The sequence below is a fragment of the Plectropomus leopardus genome, chromosome 22 (assembly GCF_026936395.1).
Source record: "Plectropomus leopardus strain MGB_pleo_1.0 chromosome 22, ASM2693639v1, whole genome shotgun sequence".
Taxonomy (NCBI): Eukaryota; Metazoa; Chordata; class Actinopteri; order Perciformes; family Serranidae; genus Plectropomus; species Plectropomus leopardus.
In genome coordinates, this window is record NC_142197.1 from 21,116,444 (window position 1) to 21,134,267 (window position 17,824).

Below are 17,824 nucleotides of genomic sequence, written 5' to 3' on the forward strand. Positions count from 1 at the left end.
CCTAAAACTTCTCTGCCTAAAGAGGCTATAAACAGTAAAGAGCACCCTATCAGACACTATCCCTTTAATACTTTGCTGTCTGCTGTAATCCACCAAAATCACAGCTCCACTTACACTGCATTAAACCCAATCACTCCCATAGAGTCAGAGAGTGTCTCCTAGCCTTCATTTAAAAGCCTTGCGTATGGACTGGGGTCCTCTTCCACAGAGTACGCCGTTTGGTTCACAGACGCCCATAGCAGACAAATTAAACACTGGCTCTAGATAGCAACATTCGCTTTTTCACGTCAACCACCATAGTTCTACATGCTTGGCACATGGGAAAGGCTTCAGATGTGCAACCTCAATGCAAAATCACTAAACCCTACAATCTGGACCTTTAAGTCAGACAGACCTATCTCTCATCCTTTGTTTATTGTAACCCATTACACTACAGTATGCCAGTAGTAAAAAAATAATGCTAACAGAAATGCGCGGTCAAACAAATTAATAACCACTGGCAATGTTAATGAATAATACCCAAGCTGTCAGAATGAGTCAGCGAGTGACGCAAGCACAGCTGCTCTGGGTTCAAAATTTGTCTTCTTGCCTCCTTCAGCTTCAGTTTGGAAGTGTAGCACTCCTTAAGTGCTGCATTTGAAATTCAGTATTTTGTCCAAGCTGAGAATGGTGCAGAGATATTTTTGTTGAGCTGTGAGTGCTAAAGACCCTGCGGGGGACTGACCTCAAATCTTTGCCTCAGGCTGAAAATCTAACCAGGCAGGCAGGACACATCTTATCAGGAAGCTATGAATAAGTGACGCTCATAGACACGAGACATACACACACACACACATGCAGGGACTCAGATGAGGACATACACTGATCCATGTCTCTGACAAATGAGGTGAAAACACAATTATTAAAGAGGATAAATTGAACCATGATACATGTGTAAACAGTAAGGAGTGTGTGGTGTGAGATGACATTCAGGACACACATGTACAAGAGGGAGAAACCGCGGCGGACTGAGAGGAGCATGCCACTTGGCAGATGCACATGTGTGTATGTGTTTCATGTTACAATCCAAATGCCCCCCCCCTCCCAAAGTGCATTTTCTGTGCATGCAGGCAGCGAGTTCTGGTTTATCCACTGAGCATGTATGATTGCACATGTCCACCTCAGTTGTGAGGGAACTGTGTGTGTGTGTGTATGTGTGTGCGCGCGTCTCTAATCTGCCTGCCTAGTTAGAGCAGTGAGACGCACCATTTCCATCTGCTCGGCACAAATTGAGAATACACTACAGAGTATATGTGTGTGCATGTATGTGATTAGTAATCCTGCAGCATTTCAGTGGAGCCGGGCTGCAAACTAATACAGCACCTTCTAACAGGGAAAAAAAAAAAAAGCCTTTAAAGATTTCCTGGTATCTGAAAGCATTGATCACTATTTAACGAGGGGAGCAGAGCCTGAAGTCTGCTGCTGGTTTAATCAGTAGAGAAAGAACACAAGAAAAGAAGACAAAGAGGAAAGAAAAGCATTAAGTCACCCAGCATAAAGAGCTTGAAGAATTTATTTTACTGTTGGATTTTCTGTCCTCACTTTAATTTTTAAAGATTTGAGTTCAACGGCCGAAGTCTAATTTATCTGCTGACAGTTTAAAACTTTAAAAATCAGTACTTCGCAACAAGTGTTTCTGATGACATAGTTTCATTGAAGAATCTAGTCAACATGTTTTCTATCAGCATTCAGTCTGAATCAGCGGAGTTTCCATGACAACAGCTCACAGCGTCATGACAACGGAAGAGCCCCCGATGGCGTGTGGAACACCCTGACTTCCTGTCGGCTTCCTGCTCCAACTCTCTCTATTGCCATGGATACAAAACCATCACCTCTCTTCTCTATCTTTCATTGCGGGGTCACGCCCCCAATTCCTCACTTGTCTGGCCGACATTACACACACACACACACACACACACACACACACACACACACACACAGGGATAATAACACAAAGACACATGTATTCAGAGACACATGCATGCACTCATAGACTTGCAAACATAACCCTGTGCACAAATAAAAGCATGCATGCACACTAGTACTCTCACATATTGGCGCTGGAACGCCGTTTTAGAATATGTCTGTGAATATACATATGTGTGCATTTTGGACTCAAAGCGCCCACCCAAAGATTTCTATTGAGATGTGTGTGTGACTGAGAGGGGGTTGGGGTTAATCAACTTTCAACCCACCAATTGGTCACAGCAGCAGCCCCCCTGATGAACTTTCTCACTGGGAAAAGAAAGTTTGTTCTGTGCTGAGATCCAGTTCAATTCCACTCCACTCCTCGCTAAATTCCACGCTTCACAGAGCAACGGGCAAGCCTCCATTAACTTTCATCAAACCAATTGGTTTTGGTTCCCACTTAACTTCATCGCTGCCAAAAAATAACAAACCTATCTGCAGCTCATCAGATGAAGGCCCTGCAACAAAATGTCAACTTTTTCTGAAAATGAAGGCTCTACTTTGAGAAGTTTCTGCTGTGATTTCTGTCTTTATTTCTTTCTTTGAACTCAGACATCTTTGAACAATAAAGGGAATGTGTGTCAGCAACTTCTTGTACTAACTGCATCTCCCTCTATATCTCTCTTTTATACTATTTATTCACGGTGAGCTCTCATATACAGTAACGCTCAAAGGAAAAAAAAACACTTTAAGTGGAAGAGAAATGCTCCTTTCTTCTGTCTGACTGGCTCACCTGGATCAATGTAACCTTGTTGATTTAGATTAAGTCACAAATTTGAGTTAGAACAGGAAAGAGCATCCCATCGCCACTATAAAGGCATTGAAAATGTGCCCTTTCTGTCCACAATAATTGCACTGTAGTTGAGAACTGGTTAAAAATCTTCTCAACCTGAAGGACATTGTGAATCAAAACTTAAGAATAAAGACAAATCTGTCTATATCCAGATTAAGACAGACGTATGAAGAACCCAGTTAGGTTGGACAAGGTTACAGTTCACTCAGGTTCACATTTTAGGTAATTCATTTCATTTTAGGAAAATGAAGTTTTTCAAACTTGAAGGTACAGTATACAATGCAGGAATTATCAGCTACTGGTGATGTACAGTTTTTTTTAAACTTGCACCACCCAGGCCCATTAAGAGAGCCAATCCGCCTTGCTCGACCTGCAAACCGGAGCTCAAAACTGATAAATGACCGACGCTTATAACAACCTACTTGCTCTTGGATATGTTGAATCTCAGTTCCAGTAAATATCACAATACAAAACAGGTATTTTCTGTTAAGAAAATTCAAACGTAGGAAAGGTAGTTAGGTCTTAAGTATGACATCGTGTGCACAGTGGATTGTACAGTGGTTGTGACTGTAGTGCATATTTATAAGATTCAGAGTGGACAAAAAAAAAGGCTTTCTTACTTGCTATCAGGCCATGGTGTCAGGCGTACACTTTCTCAGAGGGAAATATTTTTCTACAACAGTAAAAGCGATAGATTTAAGTACGTTGGAAAGCCAACGGCACCTTTGGCCACCTGGCATTTTGCCTTGCTAACTTTGCTTGTTTTTTTGTGGGGGTTTTTCACCAGTGACGTTTCTGTAATTTTCGTAGCTTCTTCTTCGATGGTGGAAATGTTGCTCTATCACTACAGTGACAAAAAAATCCATACCATCACATAGGGCTGGGTATTACAAAAAACCTCACAATTCAATTCAATTTTGATTCTTTGGGTCACGGTTCGAAATTGATCCAGTTGCTTTGATATCAATCAGTTGTGTGTGTTGTCGGAAATACCCAGATAATTCATTCGAATACCTTCTGATACGTGTTCAATAAAGTGTGCATTATCTGCATTGATTTAGTCCAAACTGACACCAAATCTTAATTTACCATTACATTATTCTTTATTAAATAAAAATTAAAACTAAAATAAATTTAAAGTACAGAAAAGTGCACATTTTTGCCTTAGCCAAACTTAACAATAGTAATAAACATTTATGCAGGATTTGTCAACCTGCATTTGTTTGTAATCCAGAGTTTTAGAGTGAGCAACAGGCTGCAAAACATCTGCGTGGTGTCTGCTCTAACGGTTACGTAGGTTTGTCGTATTGTTGCAGTGTTTTAACATTGACTCATGAGGTTCACACACGACGTAACTACTATCGACTTTGTTTATCCAAATGTCGGCTTTTAATGTTGTCGGCGCTGATTTTAACACACTGCTACCTCACACTACTGTCGCCATTTTAATGAATAAAGAAGGGACGTTGTTTGGGGGTCAAGCGGGACCTCTGAACAACGTCAATCACACTCTGGTGGCACTCACACTGCCCCCACGGGAGCGGGGTTTCATTAAAACGGAAATAATTAAAACGGAAATTTCATTAAAACGGAAATAATCTATGAATCCATTTTGAATTGACAAAAAACATATTGCAATGCACTGATGAATCTATTTTTTTACCCAGCCCTACCATCACAGCCCTACATGCAAGAGCATAACTTAAATGCACACAAGCACAGCGTATGATCTGTCTAACCTCTAGTTATGGTCTATAGCTAAATACGCAAAGGACTTTGAAGAACATTTGCTGAATGTGGAAGACAACAGCCATATGAGTGAACAACAGAAGCATCATGATAGAAAGAACAATACACAACAGAGAAACCACAATGTAGTGACGCATCTTCAGTCATCAATCACGCTCCATGGCAGGGAAAGTGGAGTATGAATGAAATGGTTCAATAAGCAGTCCATGTTAACTGATTTAACCAGCTCTTTAAGGACTATAATATGATTATTAAAATCTATAACTTTACACAAAAACCTTTTGATTTCCCGATGAAGCTGAAGTATGTGCCTGTTTGCATGAGTATGAAGTCTCATATACCCACCGGCTGGCCAGCTGAGTAGTAGCCGGTTCTTTCCCTCTCCACTAGCCTCAGTCTTTGGTGCCAGCCTCTTAAAAAACAACAGTGGCTTTTGTATGTGGGCACCGACAGAGACAGACGGCCATTGTCAGCTGCTGTAACTTCAGACAGACCTCCTCAACTGGAGAGACCACAGAGAGCGCACTGGCATTTTGTGGTTTCAGGGACTTAGTTTCACTCTTCCTCTCCTTTTCACCTTTTGTCCTTTATGATCCTGCCATCCTCCTTTTCTCCCTCATGCTGGTTATCCCTTGGTACTACCTCAAACCTCAAATGTTCAATCTAAAAGCAAATCGTTGTTTTACACTTTTAATGCATTCCACACCATTTGGACTTTTTGAACAGGAAGCACTAAAGGTCAAGCTGACTTATCAGTAGCAACGTGGTCATTATTCCAGAAAAAGCTGAACACCTAAGGTGCCAGCATGCTCAAACTGAGGTGCTTGTCAGATGCTTTAAAAGCTTTCTCCCTCCACACCTCTGCAGAGTTGGAATTGGGTATTTTTTCCATTACAGTCAATCCGATTTTCACTTCTACTTGGCCAAGAGATTGGCCAGCAACCTCTGTCACTTATTGTGGTTACAAACAAGTGCAACACTGATGAAATACATCCAGGAGATACTGTCTAAAATGTTTGCTATTACCCACATATTTAAAATATATTTGGACCTCCCCTTCATCAAACAAAAACCAAAAAAGGTTTGGTGGGGAAGAAGTTAACTGGAGAATAGTTCAAAACCTGTCTGTTCTGTTTCACAGTCATGTATTTAACCACATTTTCTGTCCAGTGCAACTTCTGCTGGTGGTTTTTAAGAAATCCTCCAATGAAAATCTCTCTCTGTATTATAAAGCCTTGAACAAGCCTTTAGCATAGCCTTGTACAACAGTGGCTCTAAAAAGGTTTTAGCTTGCTTCTTTGTGGAGGAAAGCAGCTGTTGTTATCATGGATTCACAGCAGGTACAATGGATTCCAACGGAGACTCAAAGAAACTTCTCAAACTACTCCTACAGCACTATCCACTACTCTGCTGTTCATCCTCGTATTCAGCATTTTCAAAACACAACATAACACAGACGTTCCCCCAGAATTTGTTGATTTAGTGATTCAACAGTGGAGATGTGGATTATGCTGCAGTAGCAGAAGAGCCTTGAGAACTTTCTATAAGGTTGGATGCTGTTATTTTGCCACATGACTCCAGGTCACCACTGCAAAAAATAACCAATGTTGCCGTTCTGCAACCTTGAACTCTACCTTTCAAGGTATACCCCAGTATTAAAGGTGACAGTTATCATACCGTGTACATTTTCTTATCAGCACTATTGAAAATATGCAATAAAATCTAACATCTCTCCTGCCCATGTGTGTCTCAAGTTTCACTTATAACAAAACAATTGTTCAACCCCCAAAAACTTTCACTTTCATTACTTAAAAGCTAACTGTAACTGACAATTATTAGAAAACTGTGATGGTGGGATATTTTCTGAGACAGTTATCATATCATGAAAATCTCAGCGTTGCAAACCGAAAGGTAAGATTATTTTATTTTAGTCGTTGAGCTACACTGAGCTCTCCTGATGGTTTGTGTTATTGTTCACTGGGTGCACATTAAATATGCTTTGTTTTTGTGCTAACTAGCTAACTAGCATCAAGACAGTCTTCTGGTTTCCCTTTTTAAATGGCAATTACGGACGACCACTGTCCGCTGGCATGGAAAGTTATGTCCTCTCACGCAAGTGCAGAACCTATGTGCTAGTTGGCAGTGGGTTTGGTGTTGTGGTGTGGTGAAGCGACACAGCAGGGGGGCTTTCATTGCTGTTAGTTCTCTGGTGTCAGTTTGGTGTGCCTGGGCCTTAACAGTCAAATCAGGCTAAAGTAAAGCAGTGAAAGAAGAAAACAACTCATGCTGTACAAGACACTGATTAATCTTACGGTCACGATGATAAAATCCCTAATTAAATATTGTACAAGTAGGTTTTTATTCACATCTGCTCTGTTGAGTCTAGGGTTGTAATGCAAGAGAGCTTTCCACTATTGTATTCCCCTTCTACCTTTGAGACTTTGTACTCCTACCAATCACTGCCTACGAGAGCAACCGCAGTAACTACTGACAAAACTTTTGAGTGACATAAGTGTTTCACTGAGCCGAGTTCCCTGTCCAGGCTGCTCAGCATCAAAGAGATCCAGCCGTCCTCATGGCACAGGCCGGCTTTAAAATAACTGTGACCGCACACTGCCACAGTAAGAGCAGACTGCAGCTAAGTGGATTAAAGAATACGAGCACTTATGAATAAAATGCTTTAGATGGAGAGGCTGGAAAACCAGTAAAGAGAGGAGGAGAGACAGGAAGGAAGACAAAATATCACAGTAGAAAGCAGGCAATCAATTATTCAATGTAACATCTGTGGTTTTTAGCAATGCCAACACTGTGGTGACTATAACAGTGCAACACACTTCTATCAGTATACTCACAATACACTTGTGATTCAAATATCTCATCAAAATGAGACTTGTGATAGTGCTCAAAATAGGACATACACAACATTTTGCTCCATTCTGAGCATTTAAAGATCTATGTTCAGCAATTACATATATCTGGAATATTTTATAATCAAACTTTTCTCTACAGTATCATAATCTTCCAAATTTGTATGCCAAAAAAAAAAAAAAATAGAGAAAATCTGATTATATTTTTTCCGCTAAAAACCAGACAGTTAAGAAGGCTTTGGAAAATCTTTTTAACAAGATTTATTTCCCTCTGTGGAGATTTTTATTTGGCTGGTTTTCAGAGCTTGACTCCATCAGGCTGTGTGGATGTGTGTGTGTGCACGTCTGTAAGTTTGTGCACACATAATCTCATCTTAAGCGCGTAGTTAAAGCTAAAAGACGGAATACACAATTATAACTCACGTGTGACATGATGTCATAAAAAAAAGAGTTGAGAATAGAAATAATTAAATAAACCGTGGCGGTTCTTATAATATGAGTCAACACTGCAGCATAGTCTGTAGTGTGTGCTTGAGGGTCAGCATGAAGCAACAGTGATATATGATGCTGGTGCCGATGTCCCTATGGGTTAACAGACACGTCCAGAACCATATTAGGACTTCGCAGTGTTTAAAGCTATAGTTGGCAACTGTTATAAATAAAAAAAAAATAAATAAATAAAAAATCACATTTGCACATTTGACACTGATACTACATTCAAGCAGTAGCACATGAGACAGATAAATATATATATTTTTTAAAACCCATGTTCCTCCTCTTTCAAGTAGTGCTCCTAATGGCATTCACTAGATTTCACTGCGGTTGAAGCAAAACAACCAACCAGAGCCAAGGGACCTCTACCACAAATGTCAATCATGTCAATCAGATAATCACTGCTCATGAATCAAGATTCTTGTGTTGTCTAGACACAAACCACGTGCAGCACAGTCCCACCAAGCGCATTTGTCATCACAGTAGCAAAGAGAAGATGCAGAATGATACCTAAAAGGTAATATTTAGGCCCAGAAGTCCACTGTCAAAGCTGCAGTATGTGACGACTTGGGATGAGAACATGTTGGCTCAAGACATGCCTTGATACAGTTTAAAGTGCCACATCAGCTGCACTTTTCTAAAGCTAAACTCGTGAAAATATTCCAGAACCTCAGCCCTCTATGTGACAGGTGCAAACAGATCTCAGCAATTTTCTACCATATGTTGTTGACTTCCTTAAAACTTGCCCCTTTCTGGAATTTTTTTTTTTTTGACATCATTTCCAGGACATATAGCTGTAATATTATGGCTTATCTCACAGGCGCCTTTTTTGATATATTCTCGGTTCCAAATAATTCTAATCTGCTGCCACTTACAGAAGGCCATTGCCTTTTATTCTCTTTTAACTACACGGTCCTTTCTATTTAAATGGAAGGATGTGACCTCTCCATCACACAGCCAATTGATCAAAGATTAAATGCAGAACGTCAAACTGGAAAAAGTCCAATGCACTCTAAACGGCTCCGTTAAGAGATTCTATACAACCAGACACCAATTAATAAACTATGTGAATAGTCGACAAGGCCTCAAACCATGAACCCATATCTTCACAGGTGGTTTGTCCTATATTTGTTTAAATGCACTATGATGCCTTTGTTTGCTTTTGCTTTGTTTTTTATCTTTCTCTCTTTTTTCCATTCATTTTTTTCATAGCTTATTTTGACATCTTGTCTGATAAATGAAAAAATATGAATAAAGTGTTAAGAAAAAAAATATCTTGCAATGCATTTTTCTTGCCGCAAATGTACATATTTTGGTGTACTGTTGAGCTATAAAATGAGACAGATTTCTCCGACCAATGGACAGTGCTTCACTAAGGCTTGACTACATGGCAGCCAGGTCACAAACTGTATCATTTAACAGCTAAACAGACATCTTCTTACTTTTATTTACTATTTATCTGACTCTCTGTCTTCACTGCTCTCAACATATTAGTTACACATACACACACACACACACACACACACACACACACACACACACACACACAGTATGCTATATGTGCCAGAATGTGTGTGCCAGTATGTTGTAGGAAATTGCTTTTACACCATCAGGCAACCTATTTTGCCACCGGATACAACCCCTCTGGTTCAAGTGCTCTGAGTGCACTGGGTGGCCAGATGGTATCCTGTAAGGAGAACATATGATCTCTGAACTCAGTAACCATCACACATCAACTATAACGAACTGCATTAGTGGTCTGTTGGCTAGATATATAGGGGACCTGTGCTATTTACTGTATTTGATGGTGGGACTGTTTTTTTTAAAATCACTTATTACCAAGATTAGATTTTCACAGTACAACTGTCTCAGGAAATATTTTGGTTTCAAGGCATTACAGAATTATTATTATCATTATCAGTCAGAATGATCCTAAACCCTTTGAAACCTGTAGCAAGATCAGTTTTCTCATGCTGCTTTCAGACAGTTTTCACAGGTATTTAAACCTTTGAACGCTGAACAATTGGTGCGATTTTTTATTTTTTTCAAAAAACATGGGAAGAAGGCAATAAGAAACTTGCACAAGCCTTTAGCATAGCCTTGTACTTGAACTTAAAAGCTTGATTAAATGTCTGGGGGAAAAAGCTCTAATTATCATAATTATAATTTGAAAATTATGATACAAAATTATTATACTTTTTTAAAGCACTTCTTTCCTTGTTGTTGTTTTTTTTTTATTATTCTATTAAATTTTATTTTTTTAAAGGACTAAAAAACTGAAGGGTTAATTTTGATTGAACAAATATTCTATAACAAAAATTAAAACTTGAAACCATTTATAATGGATGTATGTGTTAAAAGTCTCCCTTTTGAAAATAACTAAAACAGAAGTGAGACTCTCCATCCGGTTGTATTTTTTTAATACTTTAGATAAACAAATATACATGGTATGATAACCGTCAACTTTCATATCATGGTATATCTTTACCTATTATTATCGCTGCAACCCTACTGTATTGACTTAAATCTCCCAATCTCTCTCTCTCTTTCTCTCTTTAACTCTCTCTCACTCACTCACACACACACACACACACACACACACACACACACACACAGACACACACACACAAACACACACACGACCACTCAGACATTGACTTGTGCCAAACTAGATCCTGTTGAGCTGTTGAATGATCAATGACATGCAAGCTGCTCCGTCTAACCAATAAACACCCACTAACAATCCATTAAGCCAACAATGCAATTGCCACTACTTCTAATTCAAACACTGCAGCTAAAAACTCATTTTAAAAAACAGAATTGCCCTTGAAAGTCGGTGAGTCAAATCATTAGTCAGAAACCGCTAAGTCAACTGAGACTGCTTCAAGTCGAGCTGTCAGGTTTTTTTTGTTTGTTTGTTTGTTTCTTGAGGTTTTTTGCTCTTCAGTGTTCTGTGCAGTGTACTTCTGGCTGGGGACGTTTTGGTCTCCAGATTTTGCTGCTCTTGACTTTCGTGCCACTCTTTGATATAGAGCTGTGGACAAGCTACAGTGGCACAGAGGAGGAGAGAGACAGCAGTAAAAGGTAAAAAAAGGGATGCATTTACAGTTCACAGTGAGTTAATATGATAGAGTGTCTGATTTTTGTTTAATATATGATGTCGGCAAAAATGTTATTGTTATGTTATTGTTATCCTTCGTTAGTGCTGTTAGCTTTTTTACTATATTACATGACTGCTGCTGGCATAATTCTGAGTTGGGTACAGCCCTATTAAGTACATATAAATATAAATAGTGAATGTAGAGAGACAAATAATGCACATTATTGCACCAAAACTTCTCAAAATATAAGTCATCAAACTAAAGAGTTAAAACGCGGCCCATAAGGACTGTAAAAGTATCATCACTAACTCCCTAAAACAACCTCAATGTGCAGGTGAGTATGGGTAAAAGGAGACGAACGCTTCATGTCTGGAAAGCTGAGCTGAATAAAATGAGGACTGGAGAGACGAGCGATGAGAGAGGAAGGGAAGAGCTCAAATAGAACCATCATGCTGAGCGGAATCAGATTAGTTTTAAATCTCCAACGGCAGGATCACAGGATACTAAAACCCAAAGTTACAGGGGTTTCCAACACTTTTATCTACATATATTCAATGTCAAAATGCTGGATGCATCAAAACAGGAATAAAGGCTCAAATCCCTTTCCTGCTGAACTGCACATATGGAACCAAAGGCAGAAAGTGTGATAACCGCTGAGAAGTCCCATGTATGGAGGACTGTATGGATGCAACCATGCTGTTGAAAAGCATATGGCACGGTGAAGGACTCCAGCTAGAAGGGTTTGTGTTCACTGGCAGCACTGCCTGGACAAACGAGGCCAAAATGACAGCGCCCGCAACATCACAGCGACTTGCATGTGTGTGTTTGTATGGAAGAATGTGAGCGAGAGGCCCAGACAGAAAACGTGTGTTTGTGTGTGAGTCTGTGTGGTGTCCAGGCATATTGAGGGACAGATGGCTGGGGGATGCTCTTTTTCCTTTCCCCTCAAGGAAACTATTTTTCTCTCTCTGCGTATCTAAACAGCATATTTAACACAAATATTTTAAAGGAAATGAGCCGACTTGCATCAGATGGTTGCATACAGCTCATGTAAACTTGCAGCCACAGCAAAGGGAATCAACAAGCTCGACTGCTGCCACTTCAGAACACTGCCAAACTTTGACTGTGCAAAGGCATTTCTAAAAAGAGCATCAAGATGTCTGGAAAGGAGAAAAAAAAGCAAGACGTTTAAAAATCTATCACAAAATGATTTCAGCCACTGCTGCTGAACCTGGACATCTGATTTAGAAATCAAGTGATCCCTGGAAAAGCAAAATCTCTGATTTCCTTTTAAAAACACATTATAAATGTTCGAAAATACTTGCTGAAAACATTTGTTATTGTTTAGCACTTCATTGAGTTGGAATGTTTTTCACCATGTCTGTGTCCAGTATTGTTTGGAAGGTACTTTTGAAGCATGCTTAATGAAGCACTGAGCCACTGTGAAGCTCCAGATTCTCGTTAGCAGCTAACTTACTAGCACAAAGCACACATCCTACAAGCCAAAGAGTGAGCCGCTGTGCAGCTGCAAATTATCATTTGCTGCTAACTTATTAGCAAAAAGCACACATTCCGCCCTGAGCCGAAGAGCAAGCCGCTGCACAGCTACCAACTCCCATTTGCAGCTATCTCAGTAGCACAGTAACATACACACCCCAAGATAAAGAAAGAGACGGCAGGTATGCAGAAGCTAACAGAAGCTAATGTTATCACATACACTAACTGTCTGCAGAATGGGTAGCTGATTTGGGCTAAAACAACTGAAACTTACATTAGTGACAGATATTAAGTTTATATGATTGAGGCATTTAACAAAGTTGATTATTATTGTATTTGTTAGACTGCAAGAGCTAAGAGGGCTTACAGAACATAGCAAACGCACCACTCACACACGGGGTCAACGGAACAACACAAATATATAATATAATGCTACAAGCTCTAATATTAGTAGTAACCGTAACGTAGTTTGAGCTTCCTCAGCTGACACTCCCCCAGTGCCTCAGAGCAGAGAATCCTGCTCAGTTTTTCAACATTTTGAAACCTTTTTTTATACACTTAGCAATTGTTACTAATTAAAATTTGGGTGGGTGGTTACTAACATATTGTCCTGTGATGTGACAAACTCATTACACATATTTATTTTTGCTTTAGATGAACTTTAAGGACCTCACATTAATAAAGGAACAGATTTTCACTTTGGTGTCAGCAGGTGAAGGAAAGAGTTTAAGGTCACTGGCATTTGTGGGGCAATATGATCTTAATTCTGTAAAACAAGAGAAGCAGCAATAACTCTGCTGTGAGGAGAACCAGTCAAAAGTGAGCGGAGGTTAAAGGAATGACAGAGCTAACTCACCTCATCTGTTATCGTTTGTTTACAGATAAGGAGTTATATCAGATACGGAACGTCTCATGGGATCATCTGACTTAATCTGATCATACAAAATCTCATCAAACGGAAACACGCAGGTTTGTGCTCGACACATGAAAACATTTACAAACCTCTAATCTCTGCTTCCTGAGTTGAATGCCATGAAATCCATCTCTGTCGATTTCCCAGAACAAACAAATAAAAAACAATAAGATAACCCTGTTAAAAATCAATGATAAACATTTTAGTGTGTTATTTGATTTCCTAAAGGTCAAATCAAACTGTCAACCAAAGCTTTTAGGGAAGATGGGTGAATGCGGACTATCAGGCATCCTTCAGAGCTTCATGGAAGTCCTCAGCCAATTTGGGAAACTTTTGAATTTTAATTGTCAACTTTAGTGAAAAACACTTTGTCCTTCTGTCTGGGCAAATACCACACAGAGTCGCTGATGATGCATAGGACACTATGTATTTTAAATTACTTCAACACTCCAACTACACTACACTACACTAAAACTACAACTATTTTGGTTTTCCGTTGCCCACAGCAGTATCAATTACAGCCTTGTCCTGCATCAGTAAAGTACAGAGTTAAAACAGCTGAAGACCTAAAAGAGCAATGGTCAGGTGTCAGTAACTTCTACTTTCCCAAACATAAAGACGCCCATGTTTCTTTTTCCTTAACATAATCAGTAACTTTACAATAATAATGTAACTTTAAGTTAAGTACGCAACGTCATCTGTGGGGCACTAATTCATAGGATATAATACAAATAATTGTATGATGATAAGTTGAAAACAGACAGAGAATCGTAGTAAAAGTTCCTAAAAATATTAGAGTTCGGTAGCACAGCACACAAATACAGTCATACGTGGTATGTCTCAGTGAAATTTCAGGAAGGTATAGGAGTTTAAAAAATAGATACTGTCCAAGTCTGAACAACAACAAACATGGTAATGGTAGAGGAGGTTGTAATAATGAATCTGTTAAAGGAGGTGGCGTTGTAGATGGCATTGGTATTTAATAACTACATCACAACATGTGGTCGAAGAATCCTTTTCACTGTATAACCATTAAGTTTCCGTTCCACCAGTTTTTAAAATTTCATCATCATGCCCAACAGTGTTATCTTGCTTGAACTAACTGCTCAGTTTTGTCCTTATCTGTAAGCTCTCTGAAAATGTTCACAACTACAGACAAGTACAAACAGATGGCTCCATCTCCGTTCATACAGCCTTGATACTGAAATAGTGTGCAAGAAAATCCAGCAGCTTCTCTGTCACAGGAAACTCTGAGTTACAGGTCGACAGGATCTTGATGACAATCTTTTATCGATCGTTACAGGTCTGTGCTCACCTTCTCCTTTATCTGCTGCTGTTATTATCTCAAAGTCACAAAAAAATCGCATAAATGTATTAATAAAGGTGGTCAATGTCTGCAGCCAAATAACTGGCACTGCAAAAGAAACTGCAGGAGCTTTACAAGGAGACAGTTATATAAGAAAGCAGTAACCATCCTGTCTGATTGTTCCCATCCTTTCATCGAGAGTTTCAGTGTCTGCCATCTGGAACCTTCCTCAGACATTCACTAGCTAAAACCAACAGACCCAAACACTCCTTTATAACGTCTGCCATCTCCCTCCTGAAGGAAAAGGTAGCTATTTACAAATGTTTTAACTTAGGGGTCTTCAATGTTTTTCAGCCCAAGGAACCCTTAGCTAAAAGAGAGACGTTACACGGACCCTGTACTACATATTATGTAAAATTAAGTTGCACATGAGATCTTTCTCTTAATATTGTGGCTCACAAGACCGTCCATATGCACTTGAAATAATAATAGAGCTACTTGGCCAATATGTCTCAACAAAGCATAAATGTTAACTAACTAATATGGATTTATATTTAGTTTTTAGAAAAAAAAAAACTTAAGTTTGAATTTGTTACCCCCCCCAGTAATTGTGAGGACCATCTAGGGGTCACACACACCCCTGTTGAAGGGGTTAACTTGTGTTAACTTATTGTTTTATGTTCAATTTATTTGTTTTTTATATTTATATATTTATATTTAGTATTAATTCATTTTAATTAATATTTATTGGTATTTTTACTGTAGTTGTTATGTAGTTTTGTTTTTCCCTATTAAAGGGTTTTTGGGGGGGAGTTTAACCTTATCTGCTATGCCTTTGTGGCAAATTGTATTTTGTTATATTGGGCTTTATAAATAAAGTTAAAAATTGGATTCAGTAGTTGTGCTCATTGGTCTCGTGTATTATGTGCCCTGTGTATACTTGCATCCCACTGCTGCGCAACCAATTGCTACCCTGAGACAAATAAAGTTATTAAAAAATTACTGGAAATTTTGAATGCTGAGAAACATTAAAAACCTGCTCCACTACCAGTTTGGTTTTGATGAAACTTGGACTTGGTGATTCACCCTGTTACTGACTGGAGAACATCATGTCTATTTGTGTCTTCTTTCTGGTATAGATTTTTTTTTTTCCAGTCTTACTTCCGCACCTGTTACTGAAATCAGTACCAAGTCCAACTCTCAGACTTCTTTACCAAAGAGGATCTGTGCTTTGGCAGCTGCTCTGACTCATATCCTAAAGGGATTATGGTTTTAACAAATCATTAGTTTACAAATTTGCTCTCTGAGCACATGGCCAGCGTGGCTGGTAAAGAATCAATCAGGTGATCCCTGATAAGTTTTGGACATGAGACGTACTGATGCCAAAGTGGACTTCCCTTACACAAAGAGTTACGGTAAATTTTTAGATGGATACTCAGTTTTCAAGCTGGGAAAATATGGCAGTTATTTAAGATTACTGCTGTATAAACATCCTGTGTCACTTAGTAGGTCATAAAAAACAGACTTGCCAGACATGTCTCTAAAAATATCACAGGGGTGTGGAAAAAAATGATCATGTTTCTAAAGTAAATTTTCCTGCATGTCAATATCAGCACCTTTTGGACTGAACGCCTCTATCAAATAAGTTCAGCAGCCACTGTGGCAGCTCTTTGAGCTCCCTCTTGTAGTCCAGCATTCACAGCAGACCACAGAGAACACAGAGCGTCGTCACACTGCACAGCATCACATTTCACTCATACTTCAACTTGCTTGTGTTTTGGGGGAAAACGGCTCAACATGTTCAAAACATGACAAGAAAAATCCCCGCATGCTCTGCAAAGCATTCAACGAAACAAAATTGTAGTGGACAGGAATATTTAGCGACAGTCAATATTGAAAGAACACATTTCCACGTCGGATACGCACGTTCTTGCAAATGCCATCTACATGCAAAATTAATCTGCCTTTGCCGCCGATTGCAGATTTTTGAAATACACTGAAGTGTGCAGGGAATAAAACAGACGCACCGCTCAATTTTTGACAGCGTTCAAAACGTCCACGGCATCACAAGTCAGCCACCACTCTCAATTCAATCAGGATTTTTTCCCCCTCCTTCACAGTTTCTTACCTATTTGGCTGAAAAGGAGCAACTGGGAGATGAAGATATCGGTCCTGGAAACTGCCGTCTCCATGGTCTCCGCGAGAGAATTAAACGTAAAGAGGCAGAATGTGGGTTTTTTTCTTTTTTTTTTTTTGAGGGACGGACGGCGGGTCGGGTGCGTAAAGATGCGCTACCAGGTCATCGTTCCTCTCCTGCTGCCTCTGTGCGGGGCGGCTGAATGCTCCGCTCGGTCTGGCTCGGCTCGGTGTGGTTCGGTTGGAGGAGTGCTGGCTCGCGGGCTGGTTGGTTGATAACGGACGCGCACTCGCGTGTATCGCAATAAGAGACGCGCTGTGTGTGCGCGCCGCCCACTGCTCTTAATGGAAATCACTGTATCACTCCTGTAATATTCTTATGATATTACCACAGGGACATGATGTGTGTCTGCAGCAAGCAGATGAGATTTAGAGGCTTTTATCTCCTCTGGCAGCCCTATGGGAATCCTATTATATCCCTATAGTATCCTGACAGTATATGTGCTACAAAACAGTGAGTTAATACAGAACTTGTCACACTTTATGGTATTAGGATCATGTAAAAGCAGCGTCATGGAAAAAAATGAATAGCTATAATGTCGACAAAGTGTTTGCATGCTTGGTCGTTTTGTGACCTTATTACTGATGTACCCTACATAAAAAATACTCTTCTTTGGTCCTCATTGGGCCACTTCTGCAAAATGACAGAATGATAAACACACCTAAAAGGAATAGTTCGGATTTCTTTTCTGCCATCTAAAAGTACACCATATTGAGAGTATTTTGACTGCTTTATCTTAATGTCACACAGTGATTTCCAGAGGTAAACTGACGCTGTTATATTTCTGTCTTCAAAGCCAGACTCCACTGAGAAAAACAGTGATGAACTCCCCGTCAAATCAGACTTTCTGAAGGAAAGCTAAAGCGGCATAAATAATCTATGATCATACACTCATATCATCA

The 17,824-nt window shown here is 39.5% G+C and overlaps 1 protein-coding gene across 3 annotated transcripts in view; it reads right to left on the reverse strand.

The window, feature by feature from the left end:
- Positions 1–17,151, reverse strand: part of ptprz1b (protein tyrosine phosphatase receptor type Z1b) — an 80,618-nt gene extending 63,467 nt beyond the window's left edge. For 2 of the 3 annotated variants that reach the window (XM_088072464.1, XM_088072463.1), the window contains exon 1: positions 16,854–17,138. In XM_088072464.1, the coding sequence (XP_087928590.1) occupies positions 16,854–16,917 (64 nt within the window). In that variant the 5' untranslated portion in view covers positions 16,918–17,138. Of the gene's footprint in view, positions 1–16,853 lie in introns of all 3 variants that reach the window. The other variant, XM_088072465.1, reaches the window with a different exon arrangement.
- Positions 17,152–17,824: the final 673 nt, after the last annotated feature.